Source organism: Panthera pardus, unplaced genomic scaffold, assembly GCF_024362965.1.
Source record: "Panthera pardus isolate Hobbes unplaced genomic scaffold, ASM2436296v1 HiC_scaffold_11, whole genome shotgun sequence".
Classification (NCBI taxonomy): Eukaryota; Metazoa; Chordata; class Mammalia; order Carnivora; family Felidae; genus Panthera; species Panthera pardus.
The window spans coordinates 26,111,721-26,136,826 of NW_026526666.1; the positions used below are offsets into that span (position 1 = coordinate 26,111,721).

At 36.7% G+C, this 25,106-nt stretch overlaps 1 protein-coding gene across 3 annotated transcripts in view; it reads right to left on the minus strand.

Moving 5' to 3' along the window:
* Window positions 1-25,106, minus strand: part of TLCD4 (TLC domain containing 4) — a 70,871-nt gene that overhangs the window by 22,969 nt on the left and 22,796 nt on the right. For all 3 annotated transcript variants that reach the window (XM_019457575.2, XM_019457576.2, XM_019457577.2), the window contains exons 3-5: window positions 22,583-22,672; window positions 20,852-20,910; window positions 18,428-18,522 (exon numbers count right to left, since the gene is read on the minus strand). In XM_019457575.2, coding sequence (XP_019313120.2) covers window positions 18,428-18,522; window positions 20,852-20,910; window positions 22,583-22,672 — 244 coding nt within the window. The remainder of the gene's footprint in view (window positions 1-18,427; window positions 18,523-20,851; window positions 20,911-22,582; window positions 22,673-25,106) is intronic.

Consider the following 25,106-nt stretch of genomic DNA (forward strand, 5'->3'; position numbering starts at 1 on the left):
ATCCTTTTCTAGATGCTTACGGGTTCCTCAGCAGTCATCAGTTTTAAAGAAACAGTACATAAATATCTGATTATTTAATGTAATATTTTTCTGTTTTCTCATCCTCGATTTATTTCCAAATTACAGAAGGACATTCTCTTTGCCTCACACTCTACACATGTGATTTTACGGCTGGCCAACGCATGCTGGCAATAATTGTAGCTATCTTATAGGCACAGGTCTATGGAAGCCATCTCCCTCCATTTCTGTGAAGTCAAAACTCTCATTGGTTCTTCAGGTCTTGAGGAAGCTAAAGGTGGGAAAGAACTTTCATTATGAAAGCCTCAACATCAGAGGTAAGCAAATCACATCTCTTTGTGGCACTGTTCTATGCGAGGTGTGGAAGGTGTTTCACAGGTAGTATCTTTTCATTTTCTTTGGTGAGAAGTGTATAGACCGAATGGAATTTGCCACATTTACATTTGCACTGTCTGCCAAATGTGCAGACGTATTGAGCAAAATCTAATTCGTCTTTGAACAACACATCAACAATTGTTATTTCATGTGGTTTCTTTATAATCTTCATAGGAGTCAAAAAAAATTCAACTTGAAACTCCATTTTTCAAATCCCAGGAGCTAAGAGTTTTTATTGCTGTGATTCCATGCAACATCTGCTAGAGGAAAGAAAGCACGATTATTGGGAATATCCAACAGAGTAAGCTCTCTCTACTGTGAGAAACCAACACATCTGTTATTAGAATTTACCCCTTTTTCGCCGACAGGATGTTTTCGTTGCAACCTCTGGATCAGGAAATGTAACTTTACTCAGTTTCGTAGAACAGTCAAGGGAACAATAAAATGTGTATATCCATGTGGTATGTCCAAGTTTTATGCCTGCTATTATTTCAACTGAGCGTCAGTGTCTTTTTGGAAGATGAAAAACGTACAGCTCCATTTAGATGTACTTGTCTGTCTCATTTCAGACTTGTGAGATGCAGTCTCTTTAGGCGCTTTTCCATCCCCATCTCTAGCAGGCCTGTATTAGATTGCTGGGGGTGCCATAACAAAGTACCACAGGATGGGTGGCTTAAACAACAGAAACGTATTGTCTTACAGTTCTGGAGGCTAGAAGTCTCAGATCAAGGTGTTGGCAGGCCCATGCTCCTTCTGGAGGTTCTAGGGAAGGATCTGCTCCAGGCTTCTCTCCTAGTTTCTTGCAGTTCCTTGGCTTCTAGGCATCCCAACTCCAATCTTCACATGGCATTTTCCCTACGTGCATGTATGTGTCCAAACTTGCCCTTTTTATAAGGATACCAGTCATGTTGGATTAAAGGACCCATCCTATTCACCTATGACCTCATGTTCACTTAACCAAAAACATCTGTAATGACCCTATTTGCAAATAAAGTCACATTCAGTGGTACTAGGGCTCAGATCCTCAACATAAGAATTTGGGGGTAGGATACAATTCAATCCGTAACAATGCCCAATCCTAAATTCTTTTCTGCATATTGTACAGTCTAGTCTCTTTTGGTTATCTAATACCCTAACCCATGTGTCTTTCCATCCACCCATAACATCATTATATACTAATGTATATAATAATATATATTATACATATTTCCATATATAATAACTATAACCTTCTTTATTGGTGAACTTTGGGGGCATTCTGGTGTTGGTATCATAGTGTTCTCATTCTCATCTGATCTTCCAAAGGGCAAAGATGACTGTTAATGCTCATGATTACAACACACTTCCATGGTATCATTCAGTGTAATGCGACAATAAATGATCCATTATTATGAACTGCAAATCGTGGGTGCCACAATTTTTTTGCATCAAAGGGAAAGACTTCACAGGATACGGGATTTTCAGTAGTAAAACAGTAAAACCAGGATGGACTTGGGCAGGCCACTCCCTTCTTTATTATGAATTTTATTATAATGAATCCCAAATGGTAGGTAAACTTTTTCATTTTAATACATAATTAAAATCACATTCCTAGCTCCGAGAAAGAGGAATGAATAAAGAGTAAACGTCTGACCTCTCTAACTCATCCAGCACAAAGAAGCACTTTCGAGTAATAGGAAGCAAATTGCCTTTCATATTCCAAGTTCCTGGATGTTTTATGGACTTATTTTTTAGTTTTGGTGATTTATTTAAAGTTTAGGTGAGTGTTTCCAAAGGAAGTGATTGGAATATTTCAGTTAAGAAAAGGTCAGAAAAATAAGTAATTGTGTTTAGTTGGAGACCATCCTGGTAAAATTAAAAAGCTGAAATGTTCTGCTTTCCTCTTCTCCCATAGTTAAATTCTTCAGTGACTAGGGGAAGGGAGAAGAGCTTTGAAAATAGTGCACAACTAGAACATGACCCTTGGGGAGGCAACAAATGCAAAGAAAAGAGTTACTTTAGTGAGATTCTTACTTGAACCAGACAGAAAAATTTCAGAAATAGTTGATTAGTATAATCCTCTATCATAATAACTTCACGTACTTAACACTCACTTTTGTTTTTAAAGATAAATTTTCCCATCTATAACATTGCCTTTCTCCCTCAGTTAAAGGTAGCTCTTTTTCCAATCTACTTTTCCTAACAATCTTCTTTTGTTTAGTTTTTTTAAAATGTGTGGCATTCTAGGTAACTATACCCAATGTTTAGAGAATATGACATACCAAATTGCTATAAGATATGAGTTAATATATTCCTAAGGTCAGCCAAAGCCTTGCTAAATTACTTACTATATCTTTCAAATAAATCATTTTATCCAAATATGAAATGCAATACTGAAATTTTTTAAGTTTTTGTTTGTGATTTCTAAAATATTTTTAAGCAGACAGTCCAAAGTCATGCAAAATATTGAAATAGTAGCAATCGCCTTACTCTTAAATTTTAAGAAACAATTGTAAACATTGCTTTCTAGTGAATTTTAAAAATACAAACTTATTAACTATACTATGTCTAAGACTTTTTTGAGAGTTTAGAAGATTTCTTTGAACTCCTTTCAAGTGGTTATAAAAGTAACTTTTAGGGGCGCCTGGGTGGCGCAGTCGGTTAAGCGTCCGACTTCAGCCAGGTCACGATCTCGCGGCCTGTGGGTTCGAGCCCCGCGTCAGGCTCTGGGCTGGTGGCTCGGAGCCTGGAGCCTGTTTCCGATTCTGTGTCTCCCTCTCTCTCTGCCCCTCCCCCGTTCATGCTCTGTCTCTCTCTGTCCCAAAAATAAATAAAAAACGTTAAAAAAAAAAAAAAGTAACTTTTAACCAAAGTGTCAAATTAGTATCAGATAAAACTGGACTCTATAATAGTCTTTAAATACTAAAAGTTACTAGTAAAAATAGTCAATTTGATATGTTGCTTTCATCTAAATTTAGCCAAAATGCAGTATCTCCACACTGAAAAAAACCTCTTGAGTTTATAAAAGAAATGGGCATAGCATCCTGGCTTTTCTTCTAATTTCTCTTCCCTCTTCCCAAAGAAAATGGTTCTCTCATATCTAACACAGTCGTTCTCAAAGTGTGGTCCCCAGACTAGCAGCATCACCAACACCTGGAAATTTGCTAGATGTACATTTTCTTGGGCCCCATTGCAGACCTACTGAATTAGTAACCGTGGAGGTCAGATGAGCAATATATTTCTAATAGGCCCTCGAGGTGATTCCAATATTGACTAAAGTTAGAGAACTACCATCCTAGCTTACAGATGATCTAGGAATCTCGAAGCCCTTAGGAAACTAGCTCCATACTTCTCTGAAATTGTAATTAGTGAAGATTTACAAACCCCCCATCAGATCCTACAGCATTAGCAAGGTAGACCAGCTGCATCCGTCTAGAAATATTTTCCTGACTCCTGAATCCTGAGCTAGGTCAGGTGTTTCAACAGATTTCTCTGCCTGTCTGTTAAAGTACTTACACCCTTGCAAATTATCTATATTCCTTGTGTCTCGTTTATTGTTGTATCCATAAAGCCTCGTACAGTGCCTGGTGCATATTTCCTGAGTTGAACCTTGCCTACTCCTCAGTGTGAAGCAAGGAGAATCACCTCCAAAACCAATTCCTAAGAGTCCTGCAAACCTATATCTGAATGGGTGAGCACTCTGATGAGAATATTAGTGTTCCATTGTAAAAGAAAAGGAGAAAAATATCCAGATTTTAATTTTGTAAAGAGATCAGTAGAAAAGAATTAGAGGTCATGAGAAATGTGTTATGATAAAAAAAAGTCTTGATATTTAATCTCCAAAACTTGATACATTTAGATTAGTGAAACAAGACAGAAAAAAGTGGGTTGGCAAGTAAGAGGTGGGGAAGATCAACTCACACCCATCACATTGGCTAATATCAAAGACAAAAAGTAAGTGCTGGCAAAGGTATGGAGAAAAGGGGACCCTCATGCACTGTCGGTGGGAATATAACCTGATGCAGCCACTGTGGAAAACAATAGAGGGTCCTCAAAAAATTAAGAATAAAACTATCATATGATCCAGCAATTCCACTTCTCGGTATTTACCTGAAAAAAAAAAAAACAAGAACACCAACGCACCCCTATATTCATCACATTATTTACAACAGCTAAGCTATGGAAGCAACTGAAGTGCCCATCAATAGATGAATGGACAAAGAAGATGTGGTACGTATATACAATGGAATATTAGCCATCAAAAAGAATGAAATCTTGCGATATTTGAGAACAAGAATGGGCTGGACCTGGAGGGTTTTAGGCTACATTAAATAAGTCAGACAAAGAAACAAATACCATATGATTTCACTTATATGTGGAATCTAAAAAAACACATGAATAAACAAAAGGGAAAAGAAACAGATTCTAGATACAAAGAACAAACTAATGATTGGCAGAGGAGAGGGGTGTTGGGGGGGGGGGGGTGTCAGAAGCCTAACAGAATGGAAAGGGAAGGGTGTTAAGAGGTACAAACTTCCAGTTATAAGTAGGTCATAAAGATATAATGTACAGCAAGGAGAATATAGTCAGTAATATTATAATAATTTTATATGGTGATAGATGGTACTAGACTTAACATGGAGATCACTTGGCAATGTATAAAAGCATAAAATCATGATAATGTAAGCCTGAAACTAATAGGATATTGTTTAAGTATACTTCAATTGAAAAAAAAAAAAAAAAAGAGGTAGGAGAATTTGAGACCTGCATGACAGCTATGGATCAGAAGGAAAATGGCTAGAAGCTGGTTATGTATGGGCATGCCAGCAAACTAAGAAGCCCTTTCTTAACTGCATGATTTGTGGCTATTACTGAACTTCTCTAACCCCATTTCCATATCTCTATAAATATGGTGAATACTTTTTAAAGAGCTGCTATTAGGAGTGTATGGCTGCCCCTCCCACCGTCCTCATCTTCCCCATTTTATGAAACAGTGGAATGACAGAATTAACTGAGAAATGGAAGTGTCTATGAACCACTATATCCTGCTGCTGATGGCAGAATTTCCATAAATATTTATTGGCCAGCTGACTGCTAGAATCTTTCAAACTCTTATTCTATTTGGGCAATTCATTATGATAATTAAGCAAGTAAGTCTGGGGAGGCAGGGATGTTAGGACAGGATCACAAGCCTGTGGCATGGAGGCCAGGATTTGAACCCTAGCACTCCTGGGTGACCTCTGGCCAAGCTGACCTAAATTTCAGTTTCTCAGGGCACCGAGATCCAGTTAAGCATCCGACATCAGCTCAGGTCATGATCTCATGGTTTGTGAGTTGGAGCCCCGTGTCGGCTCTGTGCTGACAGCTCAGAGCCTGGAGCCTGCTTCGGATTCTGTGTCTCCCTCTCTCTCTGCCCCTCCCCTGCTTGTGCCGTGTCTTCTTCTGTCTCTCAAAAATGAATAAACGTTAAAAAAATTTTTTTAAATAAATAAATTTAAGTTTCTCCATTTGTAAAATGGGCATAATACCATCTTTTTTGACAGAACTGATGTGAGAACAAGATATGTACTAATAGCAACCAAGAAAAATATGAAAATAGAAAAGGCACTCAAAAAGTGGAAAAAAGGGGCATCTCGGGGGGCTCAGTCAGTTGAGCATTCGACTCTTGATTTCAGCTCAGGTTATGAACCCAGGGTTGTGGGAAGAAGCCCGATGTTGGGCTCCATGCGGAGTGTGGAGCCTGCTTAACATGCTCTCTCTCTCGGCCCCTTTCCTCTGCTCTCCCACTCTCTAAAAAAAATAATAATAATAAATAAATAAAAAGTAAAATAGTGGAAAAAATTTTGCAGTTAAAGGTGAAACTGAACCCAGTAATTTTTCATATCCTGATTGTACAGAAGACTGATTAAGTTTAAGAACAAGTCCTAAAAGGGCCTATGCCATCCTGTCTATGTAGAAGTCTCCACCTCACTGATATTTGAGTGACTTCACAGGACCAAGGGCCCAGCCTGAAACGATGAGCAGAAAGGGATGATAATAAGAATGACAGGTCGCCATCACAATTAGTGAGGACTAAATGTTGGTTCACTATTGCTATTTCAAGATAAAACAAAAATTATGTCCACACATCACTTCTCAAAAAGTCGTCAATCTTACTTTCTAATTGTTGCAGGAAAAAAACATCCAGTTTGAAAAGAAAAATAAATACTTCCACGGGGGAACAGTTTTATCTACCAAATAGGTGACACCAACTTTCCACCTCACAACTATATTTCACTCAACTCAAATTTCACTCTGTTCAGGACAACTTTATGTTTCTTACCATAATAATGTGGTAGGGTTGAAATGGACTCTGAAGATGGCCTCGTTTTATTACCAACCGATTTTTAAATCCCATCTACCAAAGCTCTTCCAATTTGCCCTTCAGCCTGCACAACTCCATGGTGAGAAGTGTAGCATCTCCTAAAGCTGCCTGCTCCTTCCTGGGAGTGCTATTCATAAGTTTCAGAACTCTAATGCACCCTCTCTGACTTCCATCTACCAGTCCTACTTCTGATCATGGTAATCCAAAATCTCTTCTTCACATGATAACCCTTGAAATATTTAAAGACCATTCATGTCTACCTTCTTTCCAGGTATCATTTCCAATTTGCTCAGAAAATTCTGGTCTACCCCCTTCAGAGTTCCTGAACCTTATTAACTGGCAGTCTTCAGACAACAAGAACAAAGAGAACAAACAACAAAAACCAACCAATCTCTTGGTGAAAAAAAAAAATGTTTACACACAATAATCTCTACACATTAGCCAGTAAAGTCAAACATGTACAAACATCTTTTTGAAGGTGCAGGGTAACCTTTCCAAAGAGAATTTTAGCAGAACATGTCCATATACTTAAAAATGTACATCCCACTTGCCCAGGATTTCCTCTCTACAGAATTATTCTTTGAAAATAATTGTGGGGGCGCCTGGGTGGCTCAGTCTGTTGAGTGTCCGACTTCGGCTCAGGTCACGATCTCGCGGTCCGTGAGTTCGAGCCCCGCGTTGGGCTCTGGGCTGATGGCTCAGAGCCTGGAGCCTGCTTCCGATTCTGTGTCTCCCTCTCTCTCTGCCCCTCCCCCGTTCATGCTCTGTCTCTCTCTGTCCCAAAAATAAATAAACGTTAAAAAAAAAATTAAAAAAAAAAGAAAATAATTGTGTATGGCACAAATATGAAAAGATATAAGGATGTTCACTCAAGTTATATACAATAGTGAAGCTCAGAACAAACGTATAACAATAGGGAATTGGTTAAATATGATTATATATCCACATGCTGCCAATAGAGCTAATGATCCAACCAGATGGCCTGAGAATAAAACACATTTTCAGAACTTACAAAAAACTTAGAGAATTTACCTCCTTCACACTCTTCCTTAGGAAATCATTTGAAGTTATGCTGCAGCACAATGAGTGAGTGAACCAAGAAAGACAGACATGGGATCCAGGAAACAGTGGCCCCAAACCAGGAAAGTCATGGCAGGAAGCCCAGGACACTGGGCAGCAGACCTAGAGAGCAGTCTGTTCAGACTGAAGTGGAGAATGGAGGGTTCCAAGGGCAGGTATCTGGGAAAAAACGATCGCAGAGATGTGATGCTATCCTTGAGAGTATGGAACAACTCAAATATATGATAAAGGCCAAGAATATGTTGCAAGAAAAAAGGGAAGCATTGGAAACTCTAAACAAAAATTAGACAGGAAATGTAATCTTGTTTGTGCAGTCCACTATTTTAATATGATTGTCATAATTGATTGTCATAATTTTCATATTGATTTTCTGTGTCGGATCAAACAGATGTAAAGGAAAACTTGGTTCAAAATCTTGACAATACAACCCCCCGCCCCCACCAAGTACAAATGACAAACTGAGAAGTGAAGTAGTGGTTAGAGACACAAAAAGTAGCATAGGAGCACTAATACCCTCACCTTAAAAAGTATCAAGAGGTGCTACAGAACCAGAAATGGAAGTTTTCAGAGGAACTTAGAAACTAAAATTCCTTTAACAACACTGAAAGGAAGACGGGAAAGGAAAGAGAGATGTGAGAGTTAAATGCTTATCGTAACAAGAAGATAATGTCATCCAACATTGACAAATAAGACGGTGACAGTCTCCAAAGATGGCTGCCATCACTTCCTTCCCTTCCTAGACGTGCACAGTGTTCCTCATATGAAGAGGTGGGGTCTTATTTTCCTCCCCTTGAATCTAGGCTGCCCTAGAAAACTCACGTGACCACCAGAATGCAGTGGAAGTAACATCCTGGGTCTTCTGAAGCTCAGTCATGAGAAGCTTTGCAGAGGGGCCGCAGGAGGGGCCACAAACAGGCACTGTAGGCGACAGCCCTGCTGAGGTCCCAGCAGAGAGCCAGCATCAATTGCCAGACACTGGAATGAGTCTGTTTCAACCCAGTTGAGCCTTTAGAGGACTCCAGTCCCAAATGCTACTTAACAGCACCCACATGAGAGATCCCATGCAAGAACTGTCCCACTTTTTTTTTTTTTTATATTATTAAGAACTCATGAGTCAATGGTTTTCAATGGCTACAATAGTTATTCTAATTGATTATCAAAATGTCACATTTTTAGCCAATGAGAGAGCTTTCATGTTAGTTCTTATGTCCTTTAGACATAACCCCATTAGTCTTTGATAGGCTTCTTGCTTTCTGACATAAGATTGCCAGTTATTTTGTTGTATGCAATACTTCAATGTGTAAAATAAATTTTAAATTTTGAGCCCATTTTTGTCATATATAATCAAACACAGAACGCTATTTTTGACTTATGCATACACCCATTGGAAAAAAGTGGAAATACCTAAATGTAAATGGTAATTAAGTAAATATAGTCATCTCTGGGTTGTGGGATTTGGGAATTATTTTTTCTTTTTGCTTGTCAATATTTTCTAATCCTCAAATAAAAATTAATGACCTGTCTAATTTCTTCAAATGGCCTCTGCCTATATGTTTTTCATAGCTTTTTTAATGTTTATTTATTTTTGAGAGAGGAGAGAGGAGAGAGAGAGAGAGAGAGAGAGAGAGAGATAAGGGGCAGAGGGAGAGGAAGAGAGAACCCCAAGTAGGCTCCACACTGTCAGCGCAGAGCCGGATGCAGGACTCTATCTCATGAACTGCGAGATCAGGACCTGAGCCAGAATCAAGAGTGGGTCACTTAACCAAATGAGCCACCCCAGTGCCCTTTTTCAATTCACAGTGTTGCTATAAGGGGCCTTAATCACGGTCTTCCCAAATGTATACTTTTGTGGTTCTCTTTCTGCTTCTCTGAAGTTCTCCTCTGCCTCTTTTAGAGGATCATCCTTCTTCTGGTTCCTGCCCCTGCCCCCACAACACAAATCTTACTTCTAATGCATACGGGCCCCTTGCCCCTGGGACAGCTGTGCTACTGCCACAAGGTCTCACAGCATCTCAAAGTATCTTTCTGCCCAAACGGTCTCCCATGTCCTTCCATAGTATCACATCCCTTTAGTGCTCTGGATCCTTTTGCCCTCTTCTTTCCCTTCATTCTGTGAAATCCAAATTAGTCACCTTGCTCTGTTGACTACAAAATGGCTTTTAGATTTTTTTTTCCCTCATTAACATGACCACCACCATAACCCCTAAAATTAAATTCCTTCATAATCTATCACTCATATTATTCCAATAACCTCTTACAACATTTCCTCCCCCATGTAGCATTTTTTTCTACATATTACCATCAGTCTTATCTGTCTAGTATGCCAGTTGTATCAAGTTTTTTGTTTTTTGTTTTCTTGGGTTTTTTTGGCTAATGGGCCTACAACAACTCTGTGAAAAGTGAAAATGCAAGTGTGGTGATCTGGGATGTTGACTCCATCAGGTGACTCCATCTTATTCATCCAAATGTACAACCACTACCAAGCGCACACAGATCCACCCTGACACCCTAGTCCTTACTATCACCTCCGAAGGTCTGACTTCTTCTCCTCAGGGATTTTCCTCATGTCTTCTGACCTAGGAAGTCTTCCCCACTTTTTCCTGCTAATCTAAACATTTTTTTTTTTTGAGAATGAGGTTAAGTCCCATCTACCTCAAAAGCTCTTTTAGAAAATTCAAAAAAGCACAAATATATATAGGAAAATTTATGCACAACTCATATTCACTACAAGAATATACATCAAGTATGGTCAGTAGTTATCTCTGAAGAATCAGACCTAGACAACATTGGACTTACTAAGTCCTATATTTCAACAGTCTCAGATTTTTTTTTACATATATCCATGTTCAGACTAAAAAAATTAACAGAAGTTAACACAGTCATCTTTCCGTTCCCTAAACTGTAATGGTATTACCAATTTATCAGTGGGCGATGTGTTCCTTGAATTTTTTGATAGTTTCTTACGCTCAAATCTTAGCTACCTAACGGAATTGCACAGGTTCCATCATATGCCTTGTCCCCTGTACCCCCAGAGCTCCTTCGTTCAAAACCACACAGGGGTGGAGGACTATGCTTCAGTCTTGCTTCTATATTTTCTGCTCCTGTATATCAATGACTCATCACCTGTTTACTCCAGTACACCTGTGACAGCATTAGGTGGGACATGGCAACCATGAGATAAGCTTTAGGTTATGCGTGATTCCTCACCACCGTATCCCCTTCTCTCCTACTCAAGAAAACCTACTGAAATACAAATGAGATAGATGCGATTAAAGGGACAGGCTCAAGTCTAATAGTTTTAGACAAATAAATTACAAATTTTGATACTTTACTGTTAGCAAATTATGACAAAACTCACAATTCACTTCTGGTCAATATGGCTTTTCCACCTCTGCCATCTACCTTTAAGGAGCTCTCTGCCTGTAGTAAAACTCATACTTGCCTTGGCCTCTACGTGATTCTGTGAGGGAAAACAAAACAGGATTTGTCTGATCCCTTCCGGAGCTTAAAAGAAAATTCTCCTTTTTGCCAGTGATTATGAAAATCTGGATTTTCTTACCATGGGAAATTTAATTTTCTAACAGCTGAGAGTAGCTAGGGCCACGGCCTTCGAAGGGAAGGGAGAAAGAGAACTAAAAGTATGACGCACCTACTTCTGTTGGCGTGGTGCTACATACTGTGCTGCCATCGATGGGTGGGAGTGGGGTGGCCACCCTTTCCCACCATAGGGCTAGAGAGAAATTCTGAGCATCCCACACCGGACACTCGTGTAAAAATGTGACTGTGTTCCATGGGAGCAATAGTGAGGTGTTTTATAGGTTATTGCACAGACCCGGAGCCTTAACACATTTCCATGGAAACCCCTTTCAGAGTTCCACCAATCTAAAAGTGACATTTGGGAACAAAACCCATCCTATATTTAATAACTTTTTGCTAAACTTTAATCATTAAAGGTTTTTGATCATTTATTTACAAGACAATCGAAGGTCTGAGTGAACACACAGGATCAGATGATCGCCAAATCAGACTCATGTGAAACCGTGATCTTTCCCGGTACTGAGCTTTTAGTAAATGTTCCAAGGATACAGGCCATCAAATGATTCAGAGGACACAGAGAGAGGTGCGGGACATCAAAGGCAGCTGGTAAGTCAGGTCCTCCCTGTGCTGAACAGGCGACTCCGGCCCAGAAGGTATGAACACTCTACTAAGCGAGGTTCGCCAAGTTTCCCACACAGCAGTGAGAGTTTAACTTATAAAACATGTCCATTCTATACTCTCCAAAAGCTGTACAGTGCACATGACATTCTCCAAGGAGGCAGGCCTCACATTCCTGTGTTCTCTTTACCATGGGTTGTCTTTAACCAGGGACATCCTAAAGGCATTCCACAGTTAAGTTCTCTTCTCCCAGCAAGTGTCAGTACTCTGTCTACCCAAAGGTCCTGCTGACAAGGTTAGACTAGAGTCACCGGCCCTCCTTTCTTCCCCTCCCTTTCTCCCAAGAAACAAATGGCTTGGCAGGCCAGCTGCTTTCATCCCTTCCTTCAGGGTTACTTAGGAACCTGGTGACATAGCTTAGCTTATTCTTACTTGCCCACTGCCTACCCCCCGAGCATTAGAACCAAATCAAATCATTTTAACAAAACAGCTGAATCACAGAATTTCATCATTAAAATAAAACTTCAAAGATTTTTTTAGTGCAAACTCCTACTCAAAGTTTCTACTTATTATATCTATTTTCGTATCTATCTTATTGAAGATATCTTATGGTAGGAAGAACTACTTTAAAAGGCCATTGTTATAATTTTCTTTTTATTCAATGGTGTCTCTTCTGTAAAACAGAAGTCTCACCTGCCTCACTTTTACTGTCCCCAAAGGTCCTAGTTCTAACACCTGAATTAATCCAGAATTAGTCCATTCTCTTCTACTTAATAATCCTCTCACATTCCCCAGGACCTTTCCAAACTATCATGTCCTACAACTTATCTTTTGTGGGCTGACCTCTCTGGGTCCTTCAATTGTTTGTCTCAGGACAATAGCTTCCTATTCTAATCTCTGCTCTGTCATCTGGCAGCCCTTTCCCCAGTATATTCAAGGTCAAGGGCTCCAGATAATGAGCTTGGGTGTGGTCTAACAAGGAAAACTGTAATTTTTGTTTGAATTGGATGCTGTGCCTCCCCTAATAGAGTCTAAATTTGAAAACAGCTTTCTTTTTAAGCAGATGTGACATGCTATTGGCTCAACTGAAGTTGTGGTCATTTATCACCTCCAGATCATTCCTCCCCACCTATATACATCGTCATACCTAATCGCAAAACCTAACATTTATCATTATTAGGTTCCATCTATTTGTTTCATCCTACTGCTCCAGCTTGAAACTTTTTAAAAATGTAATACATCATCCAGCATATTATTAGTTCCCCTTCCTAACCTTGTTTCAGTCATTTGATAAGCTTGTTAAAAAAAAAAATCTTTTTATTGTGGTAAAATATACATAACATAAAATTTACTTTTAACTACTTTTAAATGTTTAAGTCTCTAGAACTTTTCATATCCCCAAAACGAAACTCCTCCATTCAACAGTAACTTTACAATACCCGCTCCACCCAGCCCCTGGTAACTATCCTATTTTCTGTGTCCAAGGATTTGACTGTTCTAGCACATCGTACAAGGAGAATCATATAAGACTGGGGTTTTTTTAATCTAATTAAGAAAAAAAAATCACTAGCTTCACCACACATAAACTGTAAAAAAAATAATAATAAAATAAAATAAAAATCTAATTAAGAACAAAATATTGACCTGGGTAGACATGGCAATCATCTTGGCTGACATCTATTTTATCTTCACACATAAGTCCAATATATGAACTATTTCCTTTCCTGGTATTGAAAGGAAGCCTGGTATTGAAAGCCAAGCCAGGTTAGAGAAAGAAAGGGAGACAGTTCTGCTAAAATGATCCAACTGTGCAAATCTGAGGGGATGCTTTTCCACACAGAAAAGAGTGAAGTGGTAAGCACAGTATATATATATACTTATATATTTCCTTATATATAAGGAAAGAAGAGGTAGCCTTGAACTCTTCCTAAAACAAAATGGAGGAAGGCCTTAAGGAGGTTTGTTATGTTCATGAAATATCGGCAATGGTCACTTCAGATATTCTATAAGAAAAAGTAAATATTAGGGGCACCTAGGAGGCTCAGTCAGTTCTGTGTCTGACTCTTGATTTTGGCTCAGATCATGATCTCACAGTTTGTGAGATCAAGCCCCACATCAGGCTCTGTGCTTAGGGCGGGAGCCTACTTGGGATTCTCTGTCTCCCTCTCTCTCTGCCCATCTCTCTCTCTCTCACTCTCTCTCTCTCTCTCTCTCTCTCTCTCTCTCTCTGCATCAGGCTCTGCACTGATGGCGGGAAGCCTGCTTGGGATTCTCTTGTCTCCTTCTCTCTCTGCCCATCCCCCCACTCTTTAAAAAATAAACAAACATTTAAAAAAGTAAATATTAAAACAAATTCCAAAACCCAAACACATTTTTTCACCCCTACATATGTACATCACATGTCTTTACATAGATGCACATACATATATAACACATATTATTTTTTAAATGGCCACTTAACATTTTTACCATGACTAAATCCCTCAATTAGTAGAGTTATAAGCTCACTGTATAATTCTAGTTGTATGCAGATTTGAATAAGTAAGCTATATAAATAATAATAAAATACTTTAAGACTTACTTCTGCTAGTTTATTGCTCATTACAGTATAAGATGACAATATTTTGATAATCTTTTATTTCAGTGGAAAAAAAGGTTAACATGTTATTCCAGTTTTTAAAATATTTTCTTTGATTTAACTATTTGATTTTTTTTTTACCTAAAAATTTTTTTTAATGTTTTTATTTATTTTTGAGACAGAAAAACAGAGCATGGACAGGGGAGGGGCAGAGAGAGAGGGAAACACAGAATCTGAAGCAGGCTCCAGGCTCTGAGCTGTCAGCACAGAGCCCAACGCAGGGCTCAAACTCACAGAGTGTGAGCTCATGACATGAGCCGAAGTTGGACGATTAACCGACTGAGCCACCCAGGAGCCCCAATATTTAATATGTTTTTAAGTTTATTTGAGAGTGTGCATGTGGGGGAAGGACAGAGAAGAGGGAGAGAAAGAATCCCAAGCAGGATCCTCGCTGTTAGTGTGGAGCCCGAGCGGGGCTGGATCCCACTAATTATGAGATCATGACCTGAGCTGAAACCAAGAATTGGACACTTAACTGAATGAACCACCCAGGTGCCCCTAACATGTTATATCATATGAAAATTTAGTGGGAAATAGAAATCACACAGACCTTACTACTGAATCTTGCTTTAGTAAGCTATATTAGGTGGCTATTTTAATACTTGCCTAGTCAACAGAAATGTTAATTTTTGAAATTGTATTACTTTTAAAATGTTGTTGTAACAGCCATGATAGTTAATTAAAATTTTTCTTTAAGACTATCTTAATGGGAGAAAAGAAGGAAATACATTATTTATGCGTAACTGAGAATAGGCAACACTATTCAAACCATCTTAAAACATTTAAACAGTTTAACACTGTTAATGATAAACTGTTAGTGAGTCATGGCATTTGTTGCATGGTGTTGTGGAAATTCTTTAGACTAAACCTAAGACTAATATTTTTCTAATTCTTGTCTCCTGATATAAATTACAACTTTATCGTATCTGACATAACAAGCCTTTCATTTTTCAGCACCACTTCCTACATACCTCCTTGCAAAGTGTTTTTAAAATGTGGACACTGGGGCAGAACATTAAACAAGAAACAAGTTCTCACCTTCAAGGTATTCACACTGCACCTTAAATACCCTTAAATAAAGGCACTGAGAGCCTATGAAACCAAATTTTCTTCCTGGATTGTAGCTGAATGGTGTAATGATTAAATTCCAGGGTAGTGTAACCAATGCATAAGAGTTGGGGAAAGTCTGTTACAGGAGTGCTTTTCTTTTCAAATTTAAATGTTTTCCAGTGTTATATAACTTGTTACCTAAAGGTGTGATTTGGGGAGAGAGGGTGATTCATAGGAAACACAGAAGAAAACTAAGGCTACCAGAGAGATCACAATGGGAGTACAAAAGACAGTGGTTTATCCTTAGAAAGAGACCTTAAAGCATAAATGTGTTCACACCCTTTATAAGAGATTACCCTGTCATATTTTCCCTGACAACTAGGATCCTGACCAAGGGAGGAAAAGCTGAATATTAGGGAAAAATCTGTAGGATTTTTACCTTTTTATATATAGAAGATTCCTTAAGCTCTAACTTATTCCCCCCAGAGAATCTTAAAATGCCAGTAAATACACTAAAGAAAGGTACAAAACTAGTAGTGATCAAGACATTATATAACCTACATATAACTTATTTCATAACCTAAATCTAGAAGAATCTTACTTTTCAACTATTCAGTACAGCATACGTTTAAAACTTACGGATAACTTGCCTCCATTTTCCACTTTAAGTTTTATTTAGTTACAATCAGAAAATCTTTTAAGAAGCTGCTACAAACAGCTTAAACAGTCTCATACGTATCAAGTCAAAGTACTTTCCAAATACCAGTTCTCATCATATAAGTGAAGAACTTCATAAAAGTTTATATAAAATAATAATAGTAGTAGTAGCTGTTGTTATTTTGTTAGCCTTAAACAGCACAAAGTGACCTGGGAATTCATTATAGTCAAATAGGAAATGTAAAATCTATAAATGACACAGGATCACTACATCTATGAACAATTATTATTTTCTAATTTTCTTGTTTCCCTATGAATAGATTCACTTTAATTCGATAGACTTACTTCATATCATTCATTTCATACAATAGAACACAGGAAGGCATCAAAAAAGCAATCACCTCTAGAAAACACTGCAGTTGATTTTCTTATCAACTTAACTAAATGAAGAGTTAATTTATTTTTTTTGAATATCCAGCATGCACTTTATTGATTTTTTTAATAAAGGCATAAAAGTCCAAGAGAAAACAGTATCCATCCCACATAATTAAATACTCAACTTGCCAATGAACGCACAGCCAGCCGTTTGCCAAGCCCGTGATTCAGTGGCCGAGGCACAATAGCAGCTCATAGTATTCACATTTACAAATCCACGTAAGTGACCTGTTATCTTTCACCAGCTTATATTCTTTTCATAGCACAATGGTTACTTGTGATTCATGCTCAGAGAACATACTTCTACACTGCAGCATGATATTAAACTCACATGGGCAGCCACACATTCTTCCCAGATTTAACCAGTGTTTTGTTAGTCAGCTTTCATGCTTTTTACCAAGTGCTTAGGAAATAAGCGCTTGTACACCAGATATTTAAGACATGTAAAAGGTAAGAGTCTATATTTCACAACTACCTATAATCAATTAAAATCTAAAAAGAAGACAAACAGTAGGAAATGCCAGTTAAAAACAGCAGATTGCTTCAGAAAAACAAAGTGATTAAGGATACCTTTTGGGTATACATAAGCACTTATTGATAGCATTAAAACCAGCATAGTTTTTGAAATATTCGTATTAACTTTTTAGATTTATTACTTCAAGTGGGTGATACAGAGAGATATTTTGATATATCTGGTTCTTGCAGAAATAATGCCAAACTGACATCTGATTCACCAGCTATCTTTGTGCAGGCCAACATAAAGAAAAATAGAAGAATATTAATACACATTAATATTTTAAAGCCCTCCAAATAGTCACAGATATCTGGTAACATAAGGACTTTAGCAATACCAAGTCAGAAAAAAAAAAGGCAGTGGCTATATTTAAGTTTTAAAAAGGAGAAAACATGAAATGGTATACCACAACTATTACATAAAATTTATACTATTCTGGTTTACGTATATCTATTATTTCCAAATATCTATTTGGGGCTTGTTGGTATATCTAGATTGACTAAAAAATAATTGATTGTGAAGAAACCTATATAATGTAAAAGGAATGTAAAATCACTAATTTACAAATGTGTAATGTAGAAAAATAATTTTAGATCTAAAATTTATTATGCATTACTGCCTGAGATTTGCTGTGAGTATCCTCTATCAGCTCAGGCTTGGAAGTCTGATGAAGTCTCTGAGCAAGACTCCTCCACTGCTCCGGTCTACTTAAATGTAATCACATATGTACATGTAATTGTATGGGAATTGAATAGAGAAGAAATACTGAATCTAGTTATACAAGAATCTATCCCTAGCTCTGGCTGTTAAGTCATAAACACATCTAGAAAGACGGGCAAATACCAACAGCTACACAATCGTAAAAATTTTAAGTGAAAATTCAAGTGAAATTGAATTAAGTGAAAAAATTAAGTGAAATTAAGTGAAATTGGGGTCATCCGCCTTTCTTAAATTTTATGAATCCAAACAGACACACTAATACAAACACACAAGTAATTATTTTTGTTAATGAATAAGATAACCTATCACAAGCATGAGCCCTGAATGAATCTGGAGTTGGTCTTGATACACTGGGAACTGGATGTTTAGGTTTCTGCTCACCAGTAAGTCATTACTCCCAATCTTGTCTACTTGTCAGGCTACCACAGATCCTGGCACTCACCAGTATAAAGGAGTATGCATACAGCGCTGTACAATGATGGATTATAAAATATTTGTCACCAATCACTTTCCAATACAAAATGAGAATCAACAAATCTGAAAGAAGGAAACATAAGTGAGATATCACATAGGAAGAAAGCTGTACTGTTTCTCAAGTGTATTTAACTCTGTCTTCCTGACAACTGGTCACAGTCCACCCTGATCCCACCCCACTTCGTTCATATCACACCAGTCCCAATACCCACTTTATTGTAAAGTATCTGTTTCCGTACAGCTGTTTCCCCCACTCTACTGTGACTGCTCCAGGACGAAGAACAAGCGTGGGAGTCTAACACAATGCCTATATAGTTAATACTTATTTGCTGAATATATTCACAGGTTACATATTTGTTGAAAGTATAAATGAATAACTTGTTTCTGGGGTTAAATAAAATGGAAATACTATTGAATGAAAACAACTTTTAAGTAAGCTTAAATTACTAATGTTTGTTACTACAACAGTTCAAACAGGTAAGCTGGTTGCAGAAAAGGTACAAAACGACCAACTCGTTTATAAGACAAATTCAACAAACAACCTTTAAAAATTAAAGGATGTGATTAAATATTAATTCAAAACAGCTAAAAAAAAAGGAAAAAAACAAAACAAGAACTATGACTATTAAAAAGATAGGCAAAGAAAGACATCAAGGCAATTTCTCTTTAAAAGATCCTGAACCTAAACACCACGATTCAGAAAATGGTTTCCTTTACCAAAACAGAATGTTTAACAAAACAGAAACTTCTCAAAATGTAAATGCAATTATTTTCTTTACCAAATGGTTAAACGTGAAATTTAGACATGGAAGAAATGGCCATCATAGATGGAAACCAGGGGAGGATTCAGGTTTAATGGGTTGGAGCTTCTATAATATGGGAACCTTTTTTCACAAAAAATAAAAATTACTGATGTGAATATGTATATGTATAAAAAGAAAAAATCAGATTAGAAATTTTAAAGGGAAATTTTAAAGGGAAAATAAACAGCACAAATGTGCAAATCATATTAGTAATTAACTGCATGATATACCTCTCTGGATACATCTTCTCTATATACTTTGGCTGTATACTCTGTTCACCAATTTATATGATAATGACCTTGTAATATTTTCCATAGAGGGTTCACTTTTCATTTAGCTTGGTTTAGAAAAGTTTGTTTCAGTTCATAATTCATAAGTGCTTCAGATTATTATCTTATTTGGAGAAAACTTTATCAAGTTTCCTTCATATAAGACTTTTTGGGTACTGATTACTCTCTGAACTGACAACGCTCATCAACCAGTGCATGAGGCAAACGTATTATAAATTTTGTGTCATCTTTGTCAATGACAGCACATTCTGTGCCAAACAAGCAAATCTTTTTCTAATGTGTTCACATGATTCACTCTTCTTTTAATTGGGCCATCAAATAATTCAACAGCTTACTCATTATTTTAATTCAAAATTTATCTCTTCCTCATAATGAATGTGTTTGGGTATAATAATCTAATCTTTTCCTTACAATTCACTTCCTGATGGCAGAAAATTTTCTACTGAGTCCCATCACTCATCGTATCACTTCTGTTTCATATCTCCTTATTTTTATTTAGATTCTCTGTCAGCTATTTATTAAATTTGAAAATTATAAAACAGGGCTCTCTATAAAATGTCCAAATCAGGGATCTGTTCTTTCTTTTGTCTTATTGAGATGGTCTACAACATCTTTGCAAAGAGTTTAAATGGCATATCGTCACTTAATTTCCCCCTTTGTCTCATAATGTAAAAGGCTATTCTAACTCCATCCCACACAAGGGGAAATATGACAGAAGGAAACATGGTGTAGGAAGAGTTCTTGATCTTAACTGATTATGGCTAAAAGTTTCCCTTTGCAATCTTTACCCAAACACTACAAACCATGAGCATAGGAACATGTTTCAAGGACCGTTACAAGTGAGAGACTTTGATGCTTAGTTTCGTGAGTTTTCCAGGAATTCCACTTAAGAAACTCTTTAAGCCAAAAATGGACCATTGCTAGTAAAAAAAAAAATAATAATAAAATAAAATAAATAAATAAATAAATATATATATGTATGTATGTATATATGTGTGTGTGTGTGTGTGTGTGTGTGTGTGTGTGTGTGTATATATATATATATATATATATATATATATATATATATATCCAGGCCTAACTGAGGCCCCACTCTGCAGCTCTATCTTCAAAGAGAACCAGAGAGCCAACAGGAAAAAAGTTTCATGCTCTACCATCACAGCAGATATTTTTTTTCCTGTGTATGAGTCCTACAAGCTACTTCTCAAATAAATAAACCAAAAGCATAGACTATGTATTCTTTGCAAAATCCCATGAGTAATTTAAAAAGAAACAGACAGTGATCAACTTATCACATACCAGAAATGAGGTAGCCCGAAGAAATAGAGATAGTCACTTTCACAAACGATGAGTCACCCCTATAAATATTTAAAAAAAAAATTCTTTTTTTAGCACATGAGTTATAGATGACAGCTACATTTATTCTACTGAAGAGTATAATTAAAATGCTTTCTATAGATTCTTGAAAGGTGAATTGTCACTTGCACAAGGCACTGTGTTAGCTGTGATATACTTCTAACTGCACGAATGATCATAATTTCTTACATGAGCTAAAAGTTTTACATAAACAATTTTACCAAAAGATAACTTGTTATAAATGTGTTCTCATATGATTTGTTTGTGAAAGGATTCCAACAGAATTCCAGATGCTGATGTTTTTTGATTCCTTATTCTAAATCAGAGACTCAAATACTTCAAGAAATCTTCTAGCCTGCCCCTGATCTTGAGACCATATACTATTGGGAAATGGTTGGAACAAGACAGCTTAATCCTGCTGTTTCAACACCTATACATATCAAGATCCTACAATTTGCCTTAATAATCATCTTTACTCCAAGAAACAAATACGAATTATCAGTCTTTTCATCAATTTATAATGTGAACTCTTGGTGAAATGAACACAAAATTAAACTGAAATGCAAATGTAAAGGTTAGATGCCCTGTCTTCTTAACAAATGTTGATCTGCAAATATGGCCCAGGAAAATTGAACCTGGAATAAATTACAGCATGAAAGAAAATGTGAAAATATCAAAAATTACACAAGGTAAACATTTGATAGGGACAAAAATTGATCAGTGAATCAAACCTTTGTCATAAAATTCATCTCCCAAAAGAACTGGTTCTGTTGACAACCATATTACTCTAATAAAATTATGAAAAAAAACCTTAGAAACTGTTTAGGTAGATTACATAAAAAACCTCATCATGGAATTAAATTCACTAAGTTGATTCATTGAAAAATACCTTCCCGATGAAAATTTATCAATACTGGTACTATCCTGATGGGCATAATTCCATATTTATTAAAATGACATCGTTGCAGTCAAACAAATAAGTCAAAAGTTATATCGTCCCACATCCCCCAGAGCCCCACATCTACTGCATCCCTATGCAGGGCTTTCTCAAAACATACCTCACCTCTCAAACCAAGCTGAATTAAGCCCTCTCCTATAATTCTAGGAAACAGTTTTCAGTATCTCTGCCATTGCAACAACATTTAATTTTTTCAAAAAGAATCACCTTAGAAATTATCCTATTATGGCTGAACACAGTTATTATTAGTGCTTCAAATCTTCTCGTGTGGTACTAAAGTCCTCTCACATGGATATGAATGATTCTCGTTGTTATACCTTTGATATCAAATGATGGGTTAAACACAAAACTCAGTCTTCAGTAGATATTATCCAAGTTGACTATCCTATCTCAATAGGAACTCATTTTTTGCTCAGAACAGTGGTAACAACAACTTGGTTTTACTCACTAAGTCAGTATAAATGTTTACATCGTTATCATCACATTCTCCGTCTTGGGTAACAATTGCAATGCTAGTGCAAAGTGGCCTTCATTATTTTTGTTCAAATCTAAAATAAATCATTTTATTGTACCTCACTAAAATAAGTCTGAGCACAAGCATTTTAATAAACCATGCACCATCAATACATTTTCTGTTTTAAAGTAAGAAATGTTCTTATTAATAATTAATATCAAAACATAAATCAAATGGACTATATTGGAAAGAAACAGCTTACCAAAGTGGATCAGCTTTTGCAGCCTCATCAAAAAAGAAAACGTAGAGGCCAAAAATCCCAACCACCAAAGAGTGGCATGTAGATACTACCCTGAAAAGAAACAAAATACATACAAAGATTTTAGATTCTTTGCAATAAACTTTAATTCTGGCAAAGACATTTAACATTTGAAGATGTGAAATCTGGAAGCATTTACGTATAGGAATGGAGTAGCTCTAAAAGCATAACAAAATTGTCACTTGGAAATCCAAGGGCTACAACTTTACTTTGGAATTAATAACGAGAAGTTTGCCCAGGTCTACAGTTTTCTGCTAGAAGACTGTGGAGTCACTTATTCGTTAAAAGTTCCAAAGTGGAAGCATATCTGATGATGCAGTTGGCAGAGTTTTGTGCAGACAGACGGCAACTGGTGAGCCCACTACCTGGCACCTGACTCCAAGCTCCATCACTAACAGCATTGCTGTGCCATTAGTTTCCTGTTCCAATCAGTTAGGAATAACTTCCAAACCTACTGGCCTTAACCAATTCCATATCCTTGAATCAGGATTCGAATGGATCATGAAATTAAAACTTATTACCTTGGAGATTTCAGTGTCAAATGCACATTCACATGCATTGCTGCACTTGATTCCTGTAACCAATTCATGAGAAAGCTAGAGCAGCTATTATTAGTCTCTTTTTGTCATTATTATGAAACCACTTCTAAACAGAAAAATTGAGGACCATGAATTTATACAGAAAATCTATTTTTAAAAGACATGCTCAAGCGAAGCAAAATGTTCACGAAATCCAGGCTGAATTTTCTTGCATAGAAGGAGAAAGGTTTAGATGAAAAACATCAGTTTCTACAAAGAAATCTTGCTAATAATTTAATGGTTCAACCAATACCCAAGCTCTCGGATTTGCTAAAGAACTGTACACAGGATGCAATATATTTATTCACATAATGAAAACATTGACAAGTAATGAAGATTCTTTTCTCTTCATTAGAATAAAGGACAAAGGAATGACAAAATTTTCTCTTTAGAAATTAATGGGGCACAATAGACTTCTGTCTAAAATATGACCCCAATTCTTTAACAGTGAAATATATCAACTAATAGGGGTCCCTGGATGGCTCCGTCGGTTAAGCATCCAACTTCCGCTCAGGTCATGATCTCTCATTTCGGGAGTCTGAGCCCCGCGTCGGGCTCTGTGCTGACAGCTCAGAGCCTAGAACCTGCTTCAGATTCTGTCTCCCTCTCTCTGCCTCTCCTCCACTCAAGCTCTGTCTCTGTCTCTTTCTCAAAAATAAACATTAAAAAATATATATATAAACTTAAAATATATAACATAAACATAAAATACATAAAAATATATAACATAAACATAAAACATATAAACATAAAAATATATATTAACTAACATAAAGCTTGATATTAGAAAATTTTACTGTAACTTGAAAAATCAGTATGCTCGATCTAATAAATGATGTGGTCCTAAATAGATATATCATGTTAAATCAAATCATATTTAAATGCTCAAAAATCCTCACTAATTTAAAGGCACTAACAAAGAATCCTTTGTAATACCAAAGGATCATTTTGAAGTGTGAATAATTAACCCTGTTTATCTGGTTTACAAGTCTGGAATTTTCACGCCAAACACACCTATATACTGAACATAGCAGTCTAAGGATTTAAGTTCCTTTATGTCAAATAAAACACTCCATTTAAATAATCATACAACCAGCATTCTACTGCCATTCAAAAATTCTACGAAAGGAGAAACCACAACTTCTTACTAACTTGCTCTAGTGTTTAGTAAACTTAGATCAGAATGTTTCCCCTTGGAAAAATGACAACTTTTTGTTCCTGATACTTAGTCCTCAAATTCCCTTTTGTGTTGAAATGTTACATGGTAAATGGGAAGGATTAAAAAGGCTTAGCTGATTGAAATGACATATAATTCATGAGAGAAAAGTTAAAACTTAACTTGGGTCAAACAACCTCCCACTACAATGAGCAGAAAAAGAAAAAACCCTGTGCTTACATACTGCAAGATGTAGATTCCTCACTGTCTAAAATGAAACACCAAGATTCTACCCAAAAGAACATACTTTTTTTTCAAAGAAGGTTAAAAAGAAACGTTTATGCTAATGAAAAGGCAGTGAAATAATGGAAATAATGACCACCGTAGAACAGCAATTTAAAGTTACTGACTTAATCATTCACAAGTATTAAGAATATTGCCAAGAGAAATTATTTAGCTCAAACAGATAAGAGTTAAAAATTAGAGAAGTAGATTTCAAAATTAGGAGTATTCAACACAATTGGGCTTTCTATACCATAGGAAAACAAGTGGATATAAGAAAATGTTTTTTAATTATAAGATATAAATAATACCTACAGGTATGCTTTTTTCCAGAAAAAGCAACGATGAATTACAGCAATTTGTCACTTATAATTAATTAAACTGTTATCCCTTGGGTGTGAATTTTCTGGGTTTTTTTTACCTCCTTTTGCTACTGTACGGCTCAGACGAC